This window comes from Callorhinus ursinus, unplaced genomic scaffold, assembly GCF_003265705.2.
Source record: "Callorhinus ursinus isolate GAN/ISIS: 27379988/994484 unplaced genomic scaffold, GSC_fseal_2.0 scaffold18, whole genome shotgun sequence".
In the NCBI taxonomy this organism is placed as follows: domain Eukaryota; kingdom Metazoa; phylum Chordata; class Mammalia; order Carnivora; family Otariidae; genus Callorhinus; species Callorhinus ursinus.
In genome coordinates this window covers 29,991,856-30,010,686 of record NW_027397080.1, presented here as the reverse complement: position 1 = coordinate 30,010,686, position 18,831 = coordinate 29,991,856, and the positions used below count along the sequence as shown (strand labels likewise).

The window sequence follows — 18,831 nt, the reverse complement described above, 5'->3', positions numbered from 1 at the left end:
GGAGCCACTCCCCGCTCCCCGGTCCACTCTGAGCAGGCGTGCACCTCGGGGGGTGGGGATGGGGGGACCCTCCCTCCCCACGCCCTCCCTCCCATCCTGGCCACCATCCCTGCCGTGTGACGGTTCTGGGTCCCAGGGCTGATGAGCCCGGTGACTCGGAGGCACCCGGGAACCTGGAGGCCGCTCTCTGGGGTGGAAGGACAAGCACACTGTCCTCACAGGGAGCAGGGTGTCCTGAGTCAGCAGCCAGCGGGGAAGGAGTGGGGGGGTGGGCCCTGAGTCACCAGGCCCAGGATGTGACCGGCCACTGAGCCACGCCGACTTACCCCACAGCCGAGCTGGGCCAGCCTTTTGGGGCCGGTGTGGTTTGTTTGGGGGTTTCTCAAGAAGCCGGCAGTAGGGATGCCTCTGGGAGCAGAAGGGAGCCGAGAGGTGGCTGACCTTGCTGCCTTCCTCGCAGGGAGTCTGGGTGGGGGCAGGGAGCTTGGCCCTGCCGCCGCTGGCCCTCACTTGCCCGTGCTCTTTCCCAGGACTGCCCCATCGCCTGGGCCAACCTCATGCTGTTTGATTACAAGGACCAGCTCAAGACCGGGGAATGCTGCCTGTACATGTGGCCGTCTGTCCCAGGTGCGCCCGGGAGCAAGGGAGAGGCGCAGGGGAGCGGGCTCCCGGATGGTGGCATTCCCCGGGCAACTCCCATCTGTCCCTGTGTCCAGACGAGAAAGGGGAGCTGCTGAACCCCACGGGAACAGTGCGGAGTAACCCCAACACGGAGAGCGCTGCGGCCCTCGTCATCTGCCTCCCTGAGGTGGCCCCCTACCCTGTGTACTACCCCACCCTGGACAAGGTCAGCCCCCTCGCCATCCAGGGTCTGGGATGGTCCAGAGGCTGTGGGACTAAAGATAATAGACTATTCTTGACCCTGCCTCTGGGGCTCCCCCCGCCCATCCCCTAAGGTGCCCAGGGCTGGGGCTTGGTCACCCACACAGCTGGGGACTTCCTTAGCTCTCTAGAACCCTCATGTGCTCTAGAGCAGTGGTTCTCTCGTTCAGGGCCATGTGGCTCCCCGGGGGACTTGGGGCAATGTCCAGAGACACTTTTGGTTGTCACAGCTGGTGGGAGAGATGCTCCTGGCATCTGTGGGGTGGAGGCAGAGATGCGGTGCACAGGAGAGCCTTCACCGCTGAGGGTCGCAGGCCCCGCAAGGTCAGGGGTGCCGAGCGGTTGACACCCTCCCCCCTCCCCCGCCGGCCCTGGGGCCCTGCCAGGGCTGGCCCAGGGTCTGGGGTCTCCGCTGAGACGGGGCCACTCGTTGCAGATTCTGGAGCTCGGGCGGCACGGGGAGCACGGGCGCTTCAGTGAGGAGGAGGTGAGCCGCGGCCCGGGGCTGGTGGGGCGCCAGGCTGGGCCGCAGCTCACCCTGCCTGCACCCCTCAGCAGCTGCAGCTGCGGGAAATCCTGGAGCGGCGGGGGTCCGGGGAGCTGTATGAGCATGAGAAGGACCTGGTGTGGAAGATGCGGCACGAGGTCCAGGAGCGCTTCCCCGAGGCGCTGGCCCGCCTGCTGCTGGTCACCAAGTGGAACAAGCACGAGGATGTGGCCCAGGTGGGAGGCAGGGGGGGGGGGGGGGAAGGGGGGAAGGGCCCCCCGCCTGGCCCCGCACCTTGACCACCGGCCCCGCCCCCCCCCCCCCCCCCAGATGCTCTACCTGCTGTGCTCCTGGCCCGAGCTGCCTGTCCTGAGCGCCCTGGAGCTGCTGGACTTCAGCTTCCCCGACCGCCACGTGGGCTCCTTCGCCATCAAGTCTCTGCGGAAGCTGACGTGAGGCCCCCAGGGGCTCCCTGCTCCTCAGGAGGGCGGTGCGGTCCTGACTGCCCCCGGAAGGCGGAGCCGGGCCCGGTGAGGGTTGAACCTTGCCTGGGGTCTGCTCAGGTGAGACCGGCCTCCCTTCTCCGCAGGGACGATGAGCTTTTCCAGTACCTGCTGCAGCTGGTGCAGGTGCTCAAGTACGAATCCTACCTCGACTGCGAGCTGACCAAGTTCCTGCTGGACCGGGCCCTGGCCAACCGCAAGATTGGCCACTTCCTCTTCTGGCATCTCCGGTAGTGGACCCACCGGGGCCTCTGTGTCTCCCCGAGGGCCCTGGGGAGGAGGGGGCCCCTGGCCTGCTGGCCTCCCGTTCCTGCCGGCCCCAGGGGTGTGGCCCTGCCAGGCTCGAGGCTCAGCCATCCTCCCCTCCCTCCCTCCAGCTCCGAGATGCATGTGCCCTCCGTGGCTCTGCGCTTTGGCCTCATCATGGAAGCCTACTGCAGGGGCAGCACCCACCACATGAAGGTGCTGATGAAGCAGGTGAGGCTCGGGCCCTGAGTCCCTGCCCTGGGCCAGGCTCTGTCTGAGTGGGGTCGGGCCCTCTGGAGCCCCCGCGGTGGGGCCGAGGCCCAGAGCCTGACCCTCCTGGCCTCCCACCCCACCCCACCGGCCCATTCTCCCCGCCAGGGGGAGGCACTGAGCAAGCTGAAGGCCCTGAGTGACTTTGTCAAAGTGAGCTCCCAGAAGACCACCAAGCCCCAGACCAAGGAGCTGATGCACCTGTGCATGCGCCAGGAGACCTACCTGGAGGCCCTCTCCAACCTGCAGTCCCCGCTGGACCCCAGCACGCTGCTGGCTGAAGTCTGGTGAGCCCCGAGCCCCCCGGGGCTTCCTCCCGCCCCGCCCCGCCAGAGGCCCTGCTGAGCACCCCCCCCCCCGCCCCCACTGCTAACTGCTTTCTGGCCCGCAGCGTGGAGCAGTGCACCTTCATGGACTCCAAGATGAAGCCCCTGTGGGTGATGTACAGCAATGAGGAGGCAGGCAGTGACGGCAGCGTGGGCATCATCTTTAAGAACGGGGACGGTGAGCTGGGCCCCGGGGAGAGTGCCGCGGAGGCCTTGGCCCCCTACGCGTGCTGCGCTGGGTGGGGGGATGGGGAGGGCGGGCTGAGGATGGGGTCCTGGGGCTCTGGGGCCTGGGCCTGGCTGGGAGTGGAGAGCCCACCAGAAGCTCGTGCTTTTCCTTCCGGGGGGCGGCTGCCCAGACCTCCGCCAGGACATGCTGACTCTGCAGATGATCCAGCTCATGGATGTTCTGTGGAAGCAGGAGGGACTGGACCTGAGGTGAGAGGCCCTCCCGTCATCCGCTCGTTCTCGCTGCAGGCCTAGGACCCTGTCCCTTTGGAGGAGTCCTCTGTCAGAGCCAACACTGCCACCCCCGTTGTTCCAAGAAGAGCAGAGACCAGTTTAAAATTAGGGCCAAGGGAGGCGATATGGGGCCACAGAGTGTGAGGGTGGAGGCGGCCAGGCCTGGTCCTCGGCGTCTGTCTCGCTCCACTGCTTCCTTCGCCCCACGCGTCCCTGGCCTCCTGCCCCATCTTGGGAAGCGGTGGCATCTTCTTCCAGGCCACCTGGATTTCTCTCTGAGCAAACATGAGCTCGGCCAAAGTGCCTCCGTTTCTTCTGTGCAGCTTGGGTGCAGGTGCTGACCTCTCCAAGGAGTCTTCCCCCTGAGTTCCGGGCGTCACGGACTCCTGCCAGCGCCTCTCCCCTCCCTTGCAGCGTCTCCTGGGGCTGTTTTGGCTGTCTTGAGCCCCTCTGGGTGGGACGGAGTGTCAGGCCACCCCAGGGACAGCCCGTGACCTCAGCATTTCCTTGCCCCTCCTCCCCCCTGGCTAGGATGACCCCCTATGGCTGCCTCTCCACGGGGGACCGCACAGGCCTCATCGAGGTGGTGCTTCACTCAGACACCATCGCCAACATCCAGCTCAACAAGAGCAACATGGCGGCCACAGCGGCCTTCAACAAGGATGCCCTGCTCAACTGGCTCAAGTCCAAGAACCCTGGGTAGGTTCTGGGCCCGGGGGATGGACGCCCTCTCCTTTCCAAGAGTCAAAGGTTTAGGAGTCAAAGGTGAGGGGTAGGGCCCGTGACAGTCTCCACGGCTTCTTTGCTCAGCCGGGGACCAGGCCTGCCCTGTTGGGGCAGAGTGGGTCTCCATTAGCCCAGGGGTCAGTTACCCGTGTCGCCATGTAGCGACCACTCTCAGCTTAGGGACGTAAAACCACCCCCAGATATTATGGGCTCACAAACCTGCAGCTTGAGCTGGCTGAGCTAAGTGGTTCTCTGGCCTGGAACCACTCATGCAGCTCTTCGCCGCTGGTGGCTTGACCGGCCGGGCGGGCCCCGGTCACGTGTCTCCACGTGGCCTCCCCTCTGCAAGTAGACCGGCCCTGGCTTCCTGAACCGGCCTGGCAACAGGTTAGATTCAAGAGCTGCCAGGTGTCTTAAGGCCGAGACTGTGGGATGAGCCCAACACCGCTTCCTCCCTGTCCCACTGGTCATAAGGCCAGATTGAAGAGGAGGGGACACAGACCCCACCTCTTCGTAGAAGTTGTTGGGAAACGCCCACCGTTTTGAATCCCCCTTCCCACCCACACTCACACAGGGAGGCCTTGGATCGAGCCATCGAGGAGTTTACCCTCTCTTGCGCCGGCTACTGCGTGGCCACTTACGTGCTAGGCATTGGTGATCGGCACAGCGACAACATCATGATCCGCGAGAACGGGCAGGTAGGGCAGAGCCGGCTGCCGGGTGCGCCGCACCCTCCCGGCTTTCTGTCTCTCCCTCCCGGAGCCCCCTTCCCCGACCAGGGCACTCTCCTCTCTGACCGCGTCTGCCTGCCTCTTCTTAGCTGTTCCACATTGATTTTGGCCACTTTCTGGGGAATTTCAAGACCAAGTTTGGAATCAACCGCGAGCGAGTCCCGTTCATCCTCACGTATGACTTTGTGCACGTGATCCAGCAGGGGAAAACGAGTAACAGTGAGAAATTTGAAAGGTGAGGGTGCTCGGGGTCCCGGGCCGGGCTCAGGGTCGGGTCCTGGAGGAGGAAGGGGCGGGGGCCGTCTCCAGGGTGAGAGCAGGGCGGGAATGGCTGGGAGGAGCCAGAGCCCTGCCTGCCACGGCCCTCTGGCCCCGCAGATTCCGGGGTTACTGTGAGCGAGCCTACACCATCCTGCGGCGTCACGGGCTGCTCTTCCTTCACCTCTTCGCCCTGATGCGGGCCGCCGGCCTGCCGGAGCTCAGCTGCTCCAAAGACACCCAGTATCTCAAGGTAAATGCCAGGGTAGGGCCCAGTCGGGCAGACCCGGTAGCCCCCAAGTCCCCGAGGCCCGCCTCCGAGCACCGTGGACCCCACAGGGCACTCCCAGTGGGGGTTCCTCATGCCGCCCGCGACCCAGCCGGGGGTCAGCCTGGGTCCGTGGCAGATGTGCTGGGACCTCCCTGGCCCGCCCTCCCGTCCTCCGCAGGCTGCCGTGGTTCCACTCGAACAAGAGGGCGCGATTAGATACATTCCGTCCTCGTTTAAAACTGCTTTTCCTTCCTGTGTCTTTTCAGTGTGGGAGAAGCTGGGGGGTCGGGAGGGTGGTCGGCCACGAGCCCCTCTGTGGTGCCTGGGTCATGCACAACAACGCTGCCCCCTCCTCCTCCCCCCCTGTGCGGAAGGTGAGGCCACCTGTCCACCCCTGCGACTTTGGGGGCCCGCGGCTTCCTGGCTGGAGTTGGCTTCTTACTTGGAGGGTGGGTCGGGAGACCCATCTCGGTTTGGGATCAGAACAGAGAGCTTTTCCCAGGGGAGATGTTGGTGGCTGTCTCCCGATTCCCTTCCTGCGAGTCTTTCAGGAGGGAATTTACAATATTCGGGGCGGGGTGGGGGTTGCCCCTCGTCGGGTCGAGCTCACTGCTTTGGCGGTTTTACCCCAGGACTCCCTGGCGTTGGGGAAGACAGAGGAGGAGGCTCTAAAGCACTTCCGGGTGAAGTTTAATGAAGCCCTCCGGGAGAGCTGGAAGACCAAAGTGAACTGGCTGGCCCACAACGTGTCCAAAGATAACAGGCAATAACCGCCCGCGAGCCACCCACCCGCGTCGGGAACCGGGCACCAGGCACCCTCAGCCATCCCTTGGGGCCGAAGAGCCTGAACGGCACCCCACGGGCAAGCACCTACACACTGCCTTTTGTTTACACTGGTTATTTATTTATGACTTGAAATGTTTCAGGAGCTAAACAGCCATAAATGGAAATGCATCCTTTGTACAGGGGAGGGGCGCCGTCTTCCCGCGCCCCTGATCCGAGCCTCAGGCTCTGAGGAGACGCTGGGGGTCGGGCACCTCCGAGGCTGCATCTTGCTAAGGACCGTCAGTCACCCCGAGTCTTCCAGCTGGTGAATCAGGACCCAGCAAAGACTGCTCTCTCCCCGCCGCCGGGAAGCCTGCCTTCTTCCCGGGCTCCCGCTGGGCTGCACAGGGCTTGGCGCCTGGCGATCACCCTGCTGACAGGGTGCCCACGACCCCGTTCCCCCCCTCCACCTTTGTGCTCTCCACTGACTGAGCGCTGGGCAGCTCCCAGGGGAAGCCAGGGTTCCCTCTAGATTCAGGGATGCTTGCTTTCCACTTTTAAAGTGACTCTTGGGTACGGGACTCCTCCCATCTCTCTGCTGTAAAGCAATTCTGTTTGCGGGTAAGAAAGAAAACAGCCAAACTACTCACTGAACCTCGATGGCTCAGAATGGCCTCAGCCCCATAAAGTATAATATATGCTGGTCCTCAAGATATTAAAAAGATTGGAGCTTGATTGAGCTCAACCATGGATCAAGGCGAACGCAGGTCAGAGTACTCTGTGCAATTTTCCGTCTCCTGCCTCGTAAGGCAGGTTTTGAGCACGGGAGGACTTGATCTCCAGAACTCTCCCCTTTAACCTGCTGTGGGTGAGCAATCAGGTATCAGAAATGTGAGGTCGGTCTGTGGTGGAATGTTTTCCTCTGACAGTACTTGGCTTGAAGCAGTTCAGGCTTCGCCTTCGGTGGACCTGAAGAGCTCTAGCAATGCCAGGTTCCTGGGCCCCTCCCGGCCGTCTGAGGCCGACTCTGGAGACAGGGCTAGGAATCTGGGCTTCTTGAAGCCCACGGGTGAGCCTGAGGTGTTAGCAGCCGCCTCGGGCCCCACCCAGCTCCACCACTGGTCTCTCAAAGGCCTTGCAAGGCCTGGCAGAGCCAGGAGCAGCTGCCCTCTGTACAGGTGCATGGCTTTAAAAAAAAAAAAAAAAGAACCCAGGTGCCGACCTTCTTTGGTTAGTTAGAGGCACAGTCCGTGAGCAGGGAGTGCCACCCACAGAACACCACTGACCCCACTCCTGTCCCCAACTAAGTGCTGAATTCATTCGCCCCACCTCGACGGTTGGGCAATAGGAAAAGCTGAGCGTATGTCTCTATGTTATGTTATTTATTTAAACGAGTCTATGTGCTTCCTGGCGTTCTGGTTCAGGTACACGGCCTGTGCACCTGCCAAGAAAGAATCTTTTCTGGTTTTTTTTTTTATTATTATTATTATTTTTTTTTGGTCTTTTAACAGTTCTGTATGGGGAAGGTGAGTTCAACACTTAACCCATGGGGGTTGAAGACCAGCACTCTGTGAAGCCTTGGCAGGAGAGGTAAAAGCATACTAAAAGAAAAGCCTTTTTCTGTTGTGTTCTCAGGTCAAAGAAACCACAAAAAAACAAAAAAACAAAGCAAGGGGATGCAGGATTAAAACAAAACCGGGCCCAAAGCTGACACACTGCCACTGGGGTTAGAACCAGCACTTTATTGTAGTGTATACACGTTCTGGCCTCATCAATATACACATCCGGAAAGCGGCTCAGCCTCTATCATTGTCTACACGGGGCAGGTACAGTGACAGTACGCGGAGGACGGCCACACACAACGCAGGACAGCCGCAGTGTCCTCGCGACTAGCAGTCATGATCACAGAACAGGACTCAAAATGATTTTCCCCCAGTTTTAGAAATCTAAAATTTTACATGTAAATTAAAAACAAAGTGCCATAGGGGTTTTAGCTCGGGACGTGACCTCTCCTTTTCCTCCCCCACCAGGCTGAGCAGCAGGGCTCCCCACTCCTGGGGAGGGGGCTTACCTCTGGGGCTGTTGTGGGGGGGAAGCTAGCACTTTGCCTTCCGGCCACAGGGCGTCCTTGCAGTGCGTGTGTCCTCGGACGTCCTGGGTACGGGCCACTCGGGCCGGTTCTGTCTCCAGCCAAGTGGCCAGACGCTTTGCACCGTCCGTACGCACACTCACCAGCAGGGCAACGGACATCTAGTAGGTAGGAACCCAAGGCTGCGCACGAGGAGTCCAGCTTCCTGCGCAAGGAGCTGCCAGTCATCGGAGGAGTGTGTGAAAGAGGCCAGGGACCCCGGCACCCCCAGCCCTCTGCCGGATCAGAAATGGGTAGAATCCGAAAGCAAAGGCCTGGCCGTGTCCAGCCTCCAGAGAGGGGTCCCGACCTGCTGCCCTCCTGCTGAGCTGGGGGGTGGGCGCAAGTCCATTCCCCCTCACTGTCTGGCCCACCCACCGAGGGGGTGCACCCAGCAAGGCCCGAGCAGGGCAGGTCCCTCTCCTCTCGGGGTGGGGGATGAGGCAGGAGCCCGCGGGGTCTCTCCTACGCTGTGTTTCAGGCTTCACTTTGCATGCCAGTCCTGGGTCACGCTAGCACGGAGGACATGAGGAACCGCAATTTATTTACAAAATATTAAAAAGTCAGTTCATCATCTACATATTAACCCCCATCCTGCCATTTTATACATGCACTAGTTTGGAAAAAATAAAACCTTTAAAAAAAAAAAGAAAAGAAAAAACCAGATTACGAGGTGGGAGTGAGCGATTTTAACCCTTTGTCAACGAGTCCGTTCACTGCAGCTTTTCTGGAGGCGCGAGGGGGCGGCGCAGAGCGAGCCGTGGGCGGCGAGCGTCAGCTCCTCACATAACTTAAGGGCGGTCTGGGTGGAGGGCGGGGGGCCTACGCGCCAAGCACGGGCGGGCGGGCGGGCGGGCGGCGACGGGGAGGCTCTGCGGGCCTACGGGCCGGAATGACTTTGTCCACCGCGGACCCTCGGGCCTGGGAGGACACAGGGCGGCGGCGGCTGGGCGGCTCAGTAGCTGAGGGTGGAGTCGTCCCACTCCAGCTGCTGCTGCCTGCTCACGTTCCGCGGGTCCCCGTGCCCGCCCTCCTCGTCCTCGCTGCTCTCGGACTCGGCGCTGGTGATGTCGTCGTCGTCCTCCCCCTCCTCGCTCTCCTCCTCCTCCTCCTCCTCCTCCTCCCCCTCCTCGGCGCCGTGCTGGTCCGCGTACGTCTGACGGAGACACGGTCGGACGGCGGTCAGACGGCGGTGAGCCGAGCCCCGGGGCCCTGCGCGCGGCCCTTCCCCGCCCCCCGCTGCCGGGGGCGGCGGGCCTAGGGACTCCCCGCGTCACAGGCCCCGGCGAGGGAGGGCCGGCCGCGCTGGGAGGCACCTCAGCCCAGACCGAAGGGGAAACGCAGCCCTAGTCGCCGCCCGGGAGGCCTGTCACGCGCGGGGGAGGGCGTCTCTACCCTGACGCGGTGACACGAGCTCTGACACGGCCTCTCTGGGCCCTCGGTCTGCCCACCGGAGGAGCGGGGACGCCTGCACCTCGCCCACCTGTCATGTGGCTCACGTGACATTTAAGCCACGTAAACGTGGATGCGCCGCCGCCATGTGGCTTCTCTGGGGCGCGCGTCGCTCTGGCCCTGGCCTGCAGTGGTTTTCAGTCGCGGGGCCGCCTGTCGGCACCTACCTCCATGGGGTTTACGGTGATGGTCAAGGCAGAGTCGTCCCAATCCATCTCGTTCTCCTTCCCGGCGTCCTGGTCCCGCATGGTTCGCTGGTGAGCGACCCGGATCCGGAACACGCCCAGGATAATCATGAAGACCAGGAAGCTAACGCACACCACTATCACCACCGTGGCGGTGCTGGGGACAACTGCGACCGAGGGCAGACGGGGCGGTGAGGCTGGTGCCCGCCCCCGGGCGTGGCCCCCCCCCCCCCCCCCCCCCCCCGAACACACGGCTGCTCCATCTGACCCCAGAGAACAGGAAGAGATGTAAGGAAAGTCTGAGCACAGGTTTCGAGCCCTGGGCTGGCCACTTTCCGCCCTGCCATGCTTCCATCCCTCGCGGGTGACGCAGAATCACAGAGCCCAGTCAGCTAGGGCTGCTCGGACCAGGGGCTGGGCTCCCAGCAGCACGCGGGAGGGGGTCCCCCCCGACCCCGCCCCAGACCCGTCCCAGACGGCCCTGCTTCTGCCCACAGTCCTACCTGCAAAGGGATGGGGGCTGGCCAGGTTGTGACCCGAGAGGTCGACGAAGGCATGGTGCTCCGGGTAGACAAACTGGGGCTGTGCGGCCATGTGGCTGGCGTGCTCCATGGGGTTGGCCGTGTGGATGACGTTCACCTGCAGCAGAGACACACAGAGAGGCCTGAATGTGGCCCCGGGGCGGAAATGCAGTTCAGAAGCTACCGGGACTAGCGCGGCTCAAAAGGGTCCCCGGACCAGCAGTGCTGAGCGGATGGGAACAGAAAAAATTTAAGGGTCAGCTCTCAGAAACACATCATAACTGCCTGATGCTATCACCCATCCCAGAAATAGAGCGCTGTTCTAATAATTCCCTTTCATTGTATTTCATAAAAGAACCTGTCCACAAAAGAACAGAAAAACCACCACCACCGTCCTTCACTGCGGGTCATTCGAGATGCACCGGCATAGCCCATTTCCCCGCTTTTCTCCAAAACCACAGCCACATGAAAGAACACAAATCATAACCATTTATTTCCTTTCAAATCTGTTAGCCTTTGGCTCAAACAAAACCCTCATCGATTCTTCAGCACTGTGACTTCAGCATTCTGCTGCTGAGGTCACTGTGCAGACATTTGATTGCTGAGAATAACTCTGGGCCCGTTTCTTCAGACCACAGAAGCCCTGAGTGACGAAGGGGCTCCCATCCAGGCCTGTGGAAGACTTCAGAGCAGGGTGAGCACCCTCTGACAACCACGCACTGAGTTGCCACCATCAGGCTTGGCAGACAGCACAGCACCCCTCTCCCTGGGCCAACCCCGTGCCAGGACCCCTCTCCCCTGGGCCAGGCCCACGTGAGGACCCCTCTCCCCGGGGCCAGCCTTGCGCCAGCCCCACGTGAGGACCCCTGTCCCTGAAGCCAGCCCCGCACCGGGATCCCTCCCCCTGGGCCAGCCCCACATGAGGACCCCTCGCCCCTGGGCCAGCCCCACACCGGGACCCTCTCCCTGGGCCAGCCCCTCGCCGAGACCCCTCTACCCGGGGCCAGCCCCCCGCCAGGACCCCTCTCCCCCGGGTCAGCCCCACGTGAGGACCCTTCTCCCTGGGCCAGCAGCCTGCAGAGAATCTTCAGTTCCCTGGGAAGTGCTCTTTCTCAAGCAGTGTCAAATCTTAACAAACAACATTGGCTCTACTTGTGAGGTATTAACCACCCGAGGTATTATTAGCTCCTGACCACCTCCTTCCAAAGGCCCCTCAGACGCCCACAAAAGGGGCACACCAGCTGCACCCCGGCCCACCCAAACCTGTGCAGGTCTAACCTGCAGCAGCCCCCTGGGCTGGGAAAGCTAGTGCGCACCTGGATGTACCCCAACAGTTGTCACACGAATGCTCTAAAAATGGCGTTTGCAAACATCAGGGCCGTAGGTGGGCACCCAATCACCCACCTCCACCTGAAACTCGTTGCTGACGTAGCGGCCATTCAGCTCCGAGCAGACGAGCTTGAACTTCCGGTCGAGCAGAGACCTGGTGTGCCAGTTCCGATAGCGCAGGAGGCGCAGCGCCTCCTCGTAGCTGGCCATGGTGTCCACACCTGTGGGGACAGGGTGAGAAGGCTGCCTGCTGGCTGGGGTCAAAGCCAGGGTCAGGGGAGGCTGGAGTCGGGCCCAGGGGCGGCTGGACCAAGCGGGTACGCGTGTTGGCTTTCCAGTTGTGGGGAGAAGTACGAGTGTGTGGGCACGCCCGTCCCTCTCTCGGGTGCCATCCCGAGCCTGACTTCCACCCCCTCGTAAGGACAGGAAGTAGGGCAATACCTGTACTTCCTGCCAGGAGAAGGCGAGCAGCCCATGCTGAGCCTCCAGGACTCTCCCAGAGCTCAGAGAGGACGGGGCGGGGGGGCAGCAGGGCTGAGGCTCCCGCCCCGCCCCCAGCCTGGCCTTGGCCCGCTCACCTGTGAAGACCATGCCCAGGTCGGAGGCGCTCACTGCAATGCCCTTCTGCTGCAGGCGGGCCGTGTCCACCTCCAGGCTCTCCTGGGCCGGGTTCAGCTCGTCCCCGTCCACTGTGACCTCACAGGTATCCAGGTCATGCACGATCTCCTCGGACACCAGCGACTCTTGGACTGCAAAAACAGACCCAAGCACCCATAGCAGAGGCCGGGGAGCCCAGGCAGGCCGGTCACGCCGGGTGGCCTGCTGGCTGTCCTCGAACTCACAGAGCCCTTTCAAAGACCGATGACAGAGGCACAGGACAGGCCCTTTGAAGAACTGGGGTGCCTCATGTGCCTGGGAGGACTGGCCCCCATGCAGCCAGCGGGAGCAGCATCGTCCCCTGCAATCGGCCCGGATCCTCTCAGCCTGCACAAGGGCAGCTCAGATCCGGACATCCCACTGGAAAAGGAGGAAAGGACTCTGCAGGTGGGCTTCCAAGGAGCACAATGAGCTCTCGACCGTGGGTCAGATTCCAGGAGCAGACCCAAGAGTAACATCGAAACATCCAAATCTCTCAAAATCTCAGGAAAAAAGAATGCAGGAAGTAGGTAGCAGCTGTGGGGTGCCAGCCACCCGGGTTCAAGCCAAGGGGAGGGCCACTAGCCCAGCAGAGCTGTTACCTGTGGGGTCCTCATCTCCTTCCCCTTCAGGCTCCACTTCTCTCGTGATGGTGCTGATGATCCGAAGCTCAGGGAAAAGGAAAACCCCTTCTGGGCTTTCAAATTCAGAAGCCGCTCGAGCGAAATGGTGGACGCCACTGAGGCTGATCTTGGGCTCCTCGGGCTGCAGCACCGTCACGTAACCGTCCACCGGGGGCACGGAGATGCAGGGGGCCTCGTCGAAACACCTGCCGGCAAGCGAGGGAGGTGGCACAGGTCAGGGCTTTGAGAAGCGGTTCTGCAGGCTACACACGCAATGGCCCATGGACTCCCCAGGCCCTGGGGGGGACAGAGGTAGCGGCCGGGCCCAACACCATTCACGGACACCGTCCATGCCCTCCGGTAACAAACAACGGCTGAGGTGTCTTAGAAAACTAAATATACATGTTTTCTTCTCAAGAGTTAAGAATCAGCACGTACTTGACCGTCCATGCCCTCCGGTAACAAACAACGGCTGAGGTGTCTTAGAAACCTAAATATACATGTTTTCTTCTCAAGAGTTAAGAATCAGCACGTACTTGACCGTGCTGGTGATTTTGAGTCTTCGGATCCCCGGTGTGGGGAACTGCCGGGAGTTCAGGTAGGAAACGTGCTGCATGGCCTTATCCAGCTCCCCGATGTCATCTCCCTCCAAGGTCAACGCCAACTGACTGGGGTTCGTATGGATCTGAAATCAGGCCAGAGGGCGAGAAAAAAAGGGTTCAAACTGCCAGAAGTTCAAACACACTCTGGCAGAGAAAGAGGGTCAGCTGGGGATCGGTCTGGACTGGGGACCTGGGGAGGAAACCTCACGGAACTGCAGCGACAAGACCCTCTTGTTCGAGGGAAAACACCGAAGGCGTGAATGCGTCTGTGGCGTAAGAAATAAAAGGGCGCCCGGCGGGCTCAGTCGGCGTAGTGTGTGACTTGACTGCGCGATTGTGAGTCCAAGCCCCATGCTGGGTGCAGAGATTACTTAAAAATGATAAAATCTTAAAAAGAAAGAAAGAAATATATATACATATATATATTTGGTCTCTATCCCCAGTTTCTGGCACAGAGACCCCCACACCCTGGAAATTTCCTGAGTGATAAGAGCACCTTTTGTTACTCATAATAAGCCCCTTCCAAGCACACCAGCACCTGTGTTAACGAGCAGTTTCTGGGCGGCTGAGGCAGTTCAGGATGGAGCTGGCCACCCCAGAGCCCACGTGACTACAGGGCTGGCACGTTCAGCCCCAACCCTGACCTCTGGCCAATGATTTAACCAGCGGTGCATACCTAACAAAAGCTCCGTAAACACCCCTGAAGGACAGGGTTTGGGAGCTTCCCGTGTGTGGGAGGGTGGCGCTCCCGGGGCAGAGGGGAGCTCCTTCCTCCTCCCCACTTCCTTGCCTTCTGCAATGTCTCCATCTGGTTGTTCCTGAGTTGTATTCTTTCTAATAAACCAGCAGTAGTAAGCAAAGTGTTTTCTGCAGTTTTCTGAGTAGTTCAAGCAAATTACTGAAGCCCAAAAGAGTGGGGGATAACGGGAGCGCCTAACTTTGTAGTGAAGCTGGACAGCAGTGTGGGTAACCCAAGGGCCTGGCACCTGCACACAGCATCTGCAGCGGGGGCAGTGTGGTGGCACCGAGCCCTCTTCTGCAGGCTCTGTGCTAACTCCTGGGAGTCAGTGTCAGAAGTGAAGCGACTTGCAGGACACCTGGAGGTGCAGGTGTCTGGAGAGGTGGGGACTGGCTCCTGGGAACCCCCTCCCCCCAAGTTTGGGGTCAGAGGTGTTGTGAGTAAACACATCAGTCCTTTGCCAGCAGCCTGCATGCCGGTGCTCGAGGAGGTCGCGAGGGCCGTTCAAGGCAATGCCAAGGTTACCTCCACGCCTCTGCCGCTGTCTTCGGGGACCTGCAGGTCCAGCCCTTCTTTGCAGGTATAAAGACAGTCGATCACCTTCTTGTCAGCGAGTTTCCCGGAACGGACGGTCAGGCCGGCCAGGTTACCTCGGAAAAACTGGGTCATGTGCAGCTCACCACCTTAGGAACACGGGGGGGACAAAGCAGGCAGTTACGTGCACGGCCCGGGGCCTCCTGCTTTACCTCACAATGCAGCGTTACCGGCGGTGGCAGCTGGATGGAGGGACATGCGGGTTAGTTTGTACCAAATCCTGTTAGCCTTGCAATCTACATGGAAGCGCAATGGAGAAATTAAATCGTTTATGATCATGCACATGGCATGGAGAAAAGAGGTGGTGGGGCTCCCTCACCCGAAGCCCGGAAGCCAAGAGGTCCCATGGGTGTCCCCACGCAACCGGCCACTCCCTGGAAAGGGTGGCCTATGCTGCCCCCAACACCCTGTGCACTGGTGACATTTTCCATTAGCACCAGTCTCCTGGGTCACCGCCTTCTCGATCAGCTGGGTCACACTCTGGGCTGCTTTTTCTGACTGAGCACACTCAGGGACACATGCAAACTTGGGAACGAACCCACACCAACAGGACTAGGAAGATAAGAGGGCCGCTTACTCCCCCAGCCTGCATGTGAGTGGCCTCGCGTGGCTGCTATCTGGCTGAGTCCCATCGGGCCAGCCCCCACGACTAAGGATAACTGGGAACTGATGGTGTTACAAGGAAAATGGAGACCCAGAAAGTGGCCCTTGATGGACTGTAGCCAAGAGCCCAAAGCAGGTGAAACAGAACTTATTCTCGCAATGACAAAGGAGACCAATGTCCACAGCATGTCTCGTTCCTGATAAGGACATTAGACACTATGAGCCATTACCAGGGACTGAGATTTCTAAGAAACATTTGTCTAAAATTTAGTATCGGTCAGGATAGAGAATCTAGTAATGAGTCTCTTCCTGTCTCGTGGTTCAGCCACAGGGGAACCAGGAGGTGGCCTCCCTGATGTGGCCTGTGAGATTTCAGCAGGGAGCCTCATGCAGTGGGATCAGGGTCAAATCTGATTGGGGGGTGGGGAGGAGTCCCATTAGTGCAGTGCATTGATGAGTCATTTGCCCTCACTGCAACTGGGATCAGATTGGGCAAAAAAAGGGTCAATCCTGTGAAGCAGTGGGGGGGAGCATAATGCAAAGCAGCAGCTCAAATGGTTCTGGGACCAAAATGCAACTCGGGCATTTCATGCGAAATGTGGAATGAATTGATGTCTCGTCTTTAAATGAAACACAAGAGTGAACCGTAGGGAAAGATCCAGCAACCTGTAGAGGCCACAGGCACAGACTCGGTTTCATTGTCATTTTCAAATGCTGGATACTCTGTAGAAAAGCAAGACAAAGACAATAGAAAAGGACCAAGAGGTTAGGCTCTTCACACTGGAACTTGAAAATTAGTCTTGAAAAGCTACCGAATATAAAACACAAAGAGAATTCTTGTCTTGGCCCCTTAGGGACACCTCCCCTCCCCCAAGCAAACTTATCCTCCATCACCTTTTCCAACCCCCTGCTCCCTGCCTTTCCGCATTTTTCTTTTATCTTTGCACACCTGCCTTGCCAAAACACAGGCCCAATTTCACAAGAGGAAGAACAAAAGCACGTCCGCTGAACTCCCATCTCTTCGGCCTGTGTTACCGGGTGGGGTATTGCAAAGAGGCCGCTCAGACAGCCGGCAGAGACGTGCCAGATACAAATACAACCAAACCCTGGGCCCACAGCACTTCCCTCCCTGATAGGGAGGACACTTGCAGAAACAAAATGGGACAGCGCCAGTAAGCATCCAAAGCCTGGTATGTGTAGTAAACATATAAAAGCATGTGTTTTTTGAGCTCAAAACAAGTTCACTTTGGTCTAGACTTTAACCCCTAAGTCACAGAGAAATGAAGGCATTTTTACCCACTTTTTCAGAACAAAAAGGGAGAGTCTGGGGTTAAGGAACTTACCCCGAGAAACAGGTAATCAGTCATTGGTGGTGGGCCTGGGGCCTCTAACTACTGATCCCTCTTGGCCCTGGCCCGGTGTTCTGACGGTAACAGCAAGCCAGGGAGGCCCAGGCCCAGTGACTGAGCACAGAATCTCCACTTTCCAGACTGTGTCGTGGGAGCACTCCACAGCCCACGGCACAGGCCCCCACACCTCCTGTGCTGCAGCGGCATGGAGATGCGCTGGGGACAGGCCTGGCATAAGCATCTGCGTTGCCATGATGCTTGCAGATGCCTCCAGGACACCGTTAGGGATGGCGTTTCAGTCGATGGGTGGGAGGCTGCTGCTTACAGCATGGGCCCTCCACCATGAATGTGTAAGGGAAGTGGTTTCCAAATCTAAAGGGAGGAAGGGGATCTTCCCCCCGGGTAACTACATTTTATGAACCATGTGTTTGGTTTGAGAGCTTAGGTGTGTTTTTCTGGCTGAGGATCTTGAGAGGCTGAGGTAGAAAGACATGAAGCTGATGGCCAGTGGGTGACAGACGCTGTGGCCCAAATAGGGCCCGGAGGCAGCCCAGAACAGGAGCTTTACTTTGACCCACACAGCAAAGCTCTTGGGTTTGCATTCATATTTTTATTCTTATTTTAAAAATTCTTATTTTTAAAACAACGTGAATTATTGTTTAATTTGGGAAGCAACTCCGGACTGAAATGTTAAGACTTAGCAACTAAGGGGGCGCCTGGGTGGCTCAGTTGGTTAAGCGGCTGCCTTCGGCTCAGGTCATGATCCCAGGGTCCTGGGATCGAGCCCCGCATCGGGCTCCCTCCTCTGCGGGAAGCCTGCTTCTCCCTCTCCCACTCCCCCTGCTCATGCTCTCTCTCTCAAATAAATAAAATCTAAAAAAAAAAAAAAAAAAAAGACTTAGCAACTAAAACAATTCCCACTTCCCTGTAATCTGTTTCTCGTTCCTTGGCCTCAAGTTCCACTTTCTCATAGATGAACCGTCCCCGAAATTAAATCTAGGAGTCAGCTAAAGAGGTTCACTCTAAAATGCTGTCTTAACCTTTTCAATTTAAAAGGATCTGCAGGAAAATGATGAAATTTGGTAAATTTCTCGCCGACCTCAAGGTACCAGATTACGTGCTTACTTCCACGGATTTCTGAAGGTGAGCTTTCCCTTTGGATACGAATGTCGCTACAAAGCACGGCCTGGCTGTCACCACTACTTCCTAGCATGTCGTGATGCTGCAAATACCACAAAGCCCGTTACCACTTCCAGATTATGGCAGTTATTAAACTTGCTGCCAGAGCTTGTTCTCCATTTGTTAATAAAGCAGCACAGGTATTACCATGTCAAAACATTAGTCTTCTAGTACTTTGATAACTCTCTTTCAATTTAATTGGTTACCTTGGAAATCCTACGTATTTTGTTTCATAGATTAATATAAAATTATCCTGAGAAGGGGTGCCCATCAGATCACAGGCTCTCAATGCACCGGCTTCAGGGGTTCAAATCCTGATGCCAAGATTAACTAGCGGGGTAACCCTGGGCTCTGAGCCTGTTTCTTCGGCTATAAAATGGGGCTAAAAACTGCTCTTTCCCCACGCACTTACTGCTAAGGATTAGTGAGAGAATGCATACAAAGTAACAGGCATGCGGCCTGCCGCTCAGATAGCATGAATAAGTGGTATTGTTGCTTTGGTGGCTGTCATATCCCGTCCCTGGTCCTGCAGCAGAGACGTCCTGGGAGTCCCTTCAAGCACCGCTCCTGCTGGGTTAGCCAGCACTCAACGCTCTGGAAGAGTCCTCTGGGTCAAATATACTTACAGTTCTGTGCCTGATGGTCAGGTGCCGCCTCTCTGTTTTCGTGAACTTTTCAATCAACAGATTACTTTATAAAAACAATCCCTCAATTGCACTCTCCCTCCCAGGTTCCCAGAAGGGGCTGGTTGCTTCAGTCCTATGACACACCGTTAGTGAGCGCCCCAAAGCATGACATCAGCAGTGTCCCCAGGAAGGCCATGCCCAGGAGAAGGGACGAAAGATGAAGGACACGAGGGCGGGGCGAGACACTGAGACGAGCCTGCTCCTGCCGCTGAGGCCGAGGGGCGGGCTTTGCTCCCCAAGACCGGGGAGAGGGCGCCGAGGACCGTTACCTCCCCAAG

At 58.8% G+C, this 18,831-nt stretch overlaps 2 protein-coding genes across 8 annotated transcripts in view; one reads left to right on the top strand and one right to left on the bottom strand.

Moving 5' to 3' along the window:
- The window catches only part of PIK3CD (phosphatidylinositol-4,5-bisphosphate 3-kinase catalytic subunit delta), a 49,524-nt gene extending 42,845 nt beyond the window's left edge, over positions 1 to 6,679 (top strand). For 3 of the 4 annotated variants that reach the window (XM_025855682.2, XM_073903369.1, XM_025855683.2), the window contains 15 exons: positions 531 to 627; positions 717 to 847; positions 1,319 to 1,369; positions 1,438 to 1,605; positions 1,700 to 1,821; positions 1,959 to 2,102; positions 2,250 to 2,349; positions 2,497 to 2,675; positions 2,780 to 2,892; positions 3,074 to 3,152; positions 3,708 to 3,875; positions 4,477 to 4,600; positions 4,723 to 4,868; positions 5,012 to 5,144; positions 5,795 to 6,679. In XM_025855682.2, coding sequence (XP_025711467.1) covers positions 531 to 627; positions 717 to 847; positions 1,319 to 1,369; positions 1,438 to 1,605; positions 1,700 to 1,821; positions 1,959 to 2,102; positions 2,250 to 2,349; positions 2,497 to 2,675; positions 2,780 to 2,892; positions 3,074 to 3,152; positions 3,708 to 3,875; positions 4,477 to 4,600; positions 4,723 to 4,868; positions 5,012 to 5,144; positions 5,795 to 5,932 — 1,893 coding nt within the window. In that variant the 3' untranslated portion in view covers positions 5,933 to 6,679. The remainder of the gene's footprint in view (positions 1 to 530; positions 628 to 716; positions 848 to 1,318; positions 1,370 to 1,437; positions 1,606 to 1,699; positions 1,822 to 1,958; positions 2,103 to 2,249; positions 2,350 to 2,496; positions 2,676 to 2,779; positions 2,893 to 3,073; positions 3,153 to 3,707; positions 3,876 to 4,476; positions 4,601 to 4,722; positions 4,869 to 5,011; positions 5,145 to 5,794) is intronic. The other variant, XM_025855684.2, reaches the window with a different exon arrangement.
- Positions 6,680 to 7,649: 970 nt separating this feature from the next.
- CLSTN1 (calsyntenin 1) overlaps positions 7,650 to 18,831 on the bottom strand; it is a 78,094-nt gene continuing 66,912 nt past the window's right edge. For 2 of the 4 annotated variants that reach the window (XM_073903370.1, XM_073903371.1), the window contains 9 exons: positions 16,006 to 16,062; positions 14,668 to 14,825; positions 13,338 to 13,486; positions 12,781 to 13,007; positions 12,121 to 12,291; positions 11,618 to 11,763; positions 10,196 to 10,331; positions 9,675 to 9,859; positions 7,650 to 9,211 (listed from right to left, as the gene is read on the bottom strand). In XM_073903370.1, the coding sequence (XP_073759471.1) occupies positions 9,011 to 9,211; positions 9,675 to 9,859; positions 10,196 to 10,331; positions 11,618 to 11,763; positions 12,121 to 12,291; positions 12,781 to 13,007; positions 13,338 to 13,486; positions 14,668 to 14,825; positions 16,006 to 16,062 (1,430 nt within the window). In that variant the 3' untranslated portion in view covers positions 7,650 to 9,010. The remainder of the gene's footprint in view (positions 9,212 to 9,674; positions 9,860 to 10,195; positions 10,332 to 11,617; positions 11,764 to 12,120; positions 12,292 to 12,780; positions 13,008 to 13,337; positions 13,487 to 14,667; positions 14,826 to 16,005; positions 16,063 to 18,831) is intronic. The other 2 variants (XM_073903372.1, XM_025855686.2) reach the window with 1 other exon arrangement.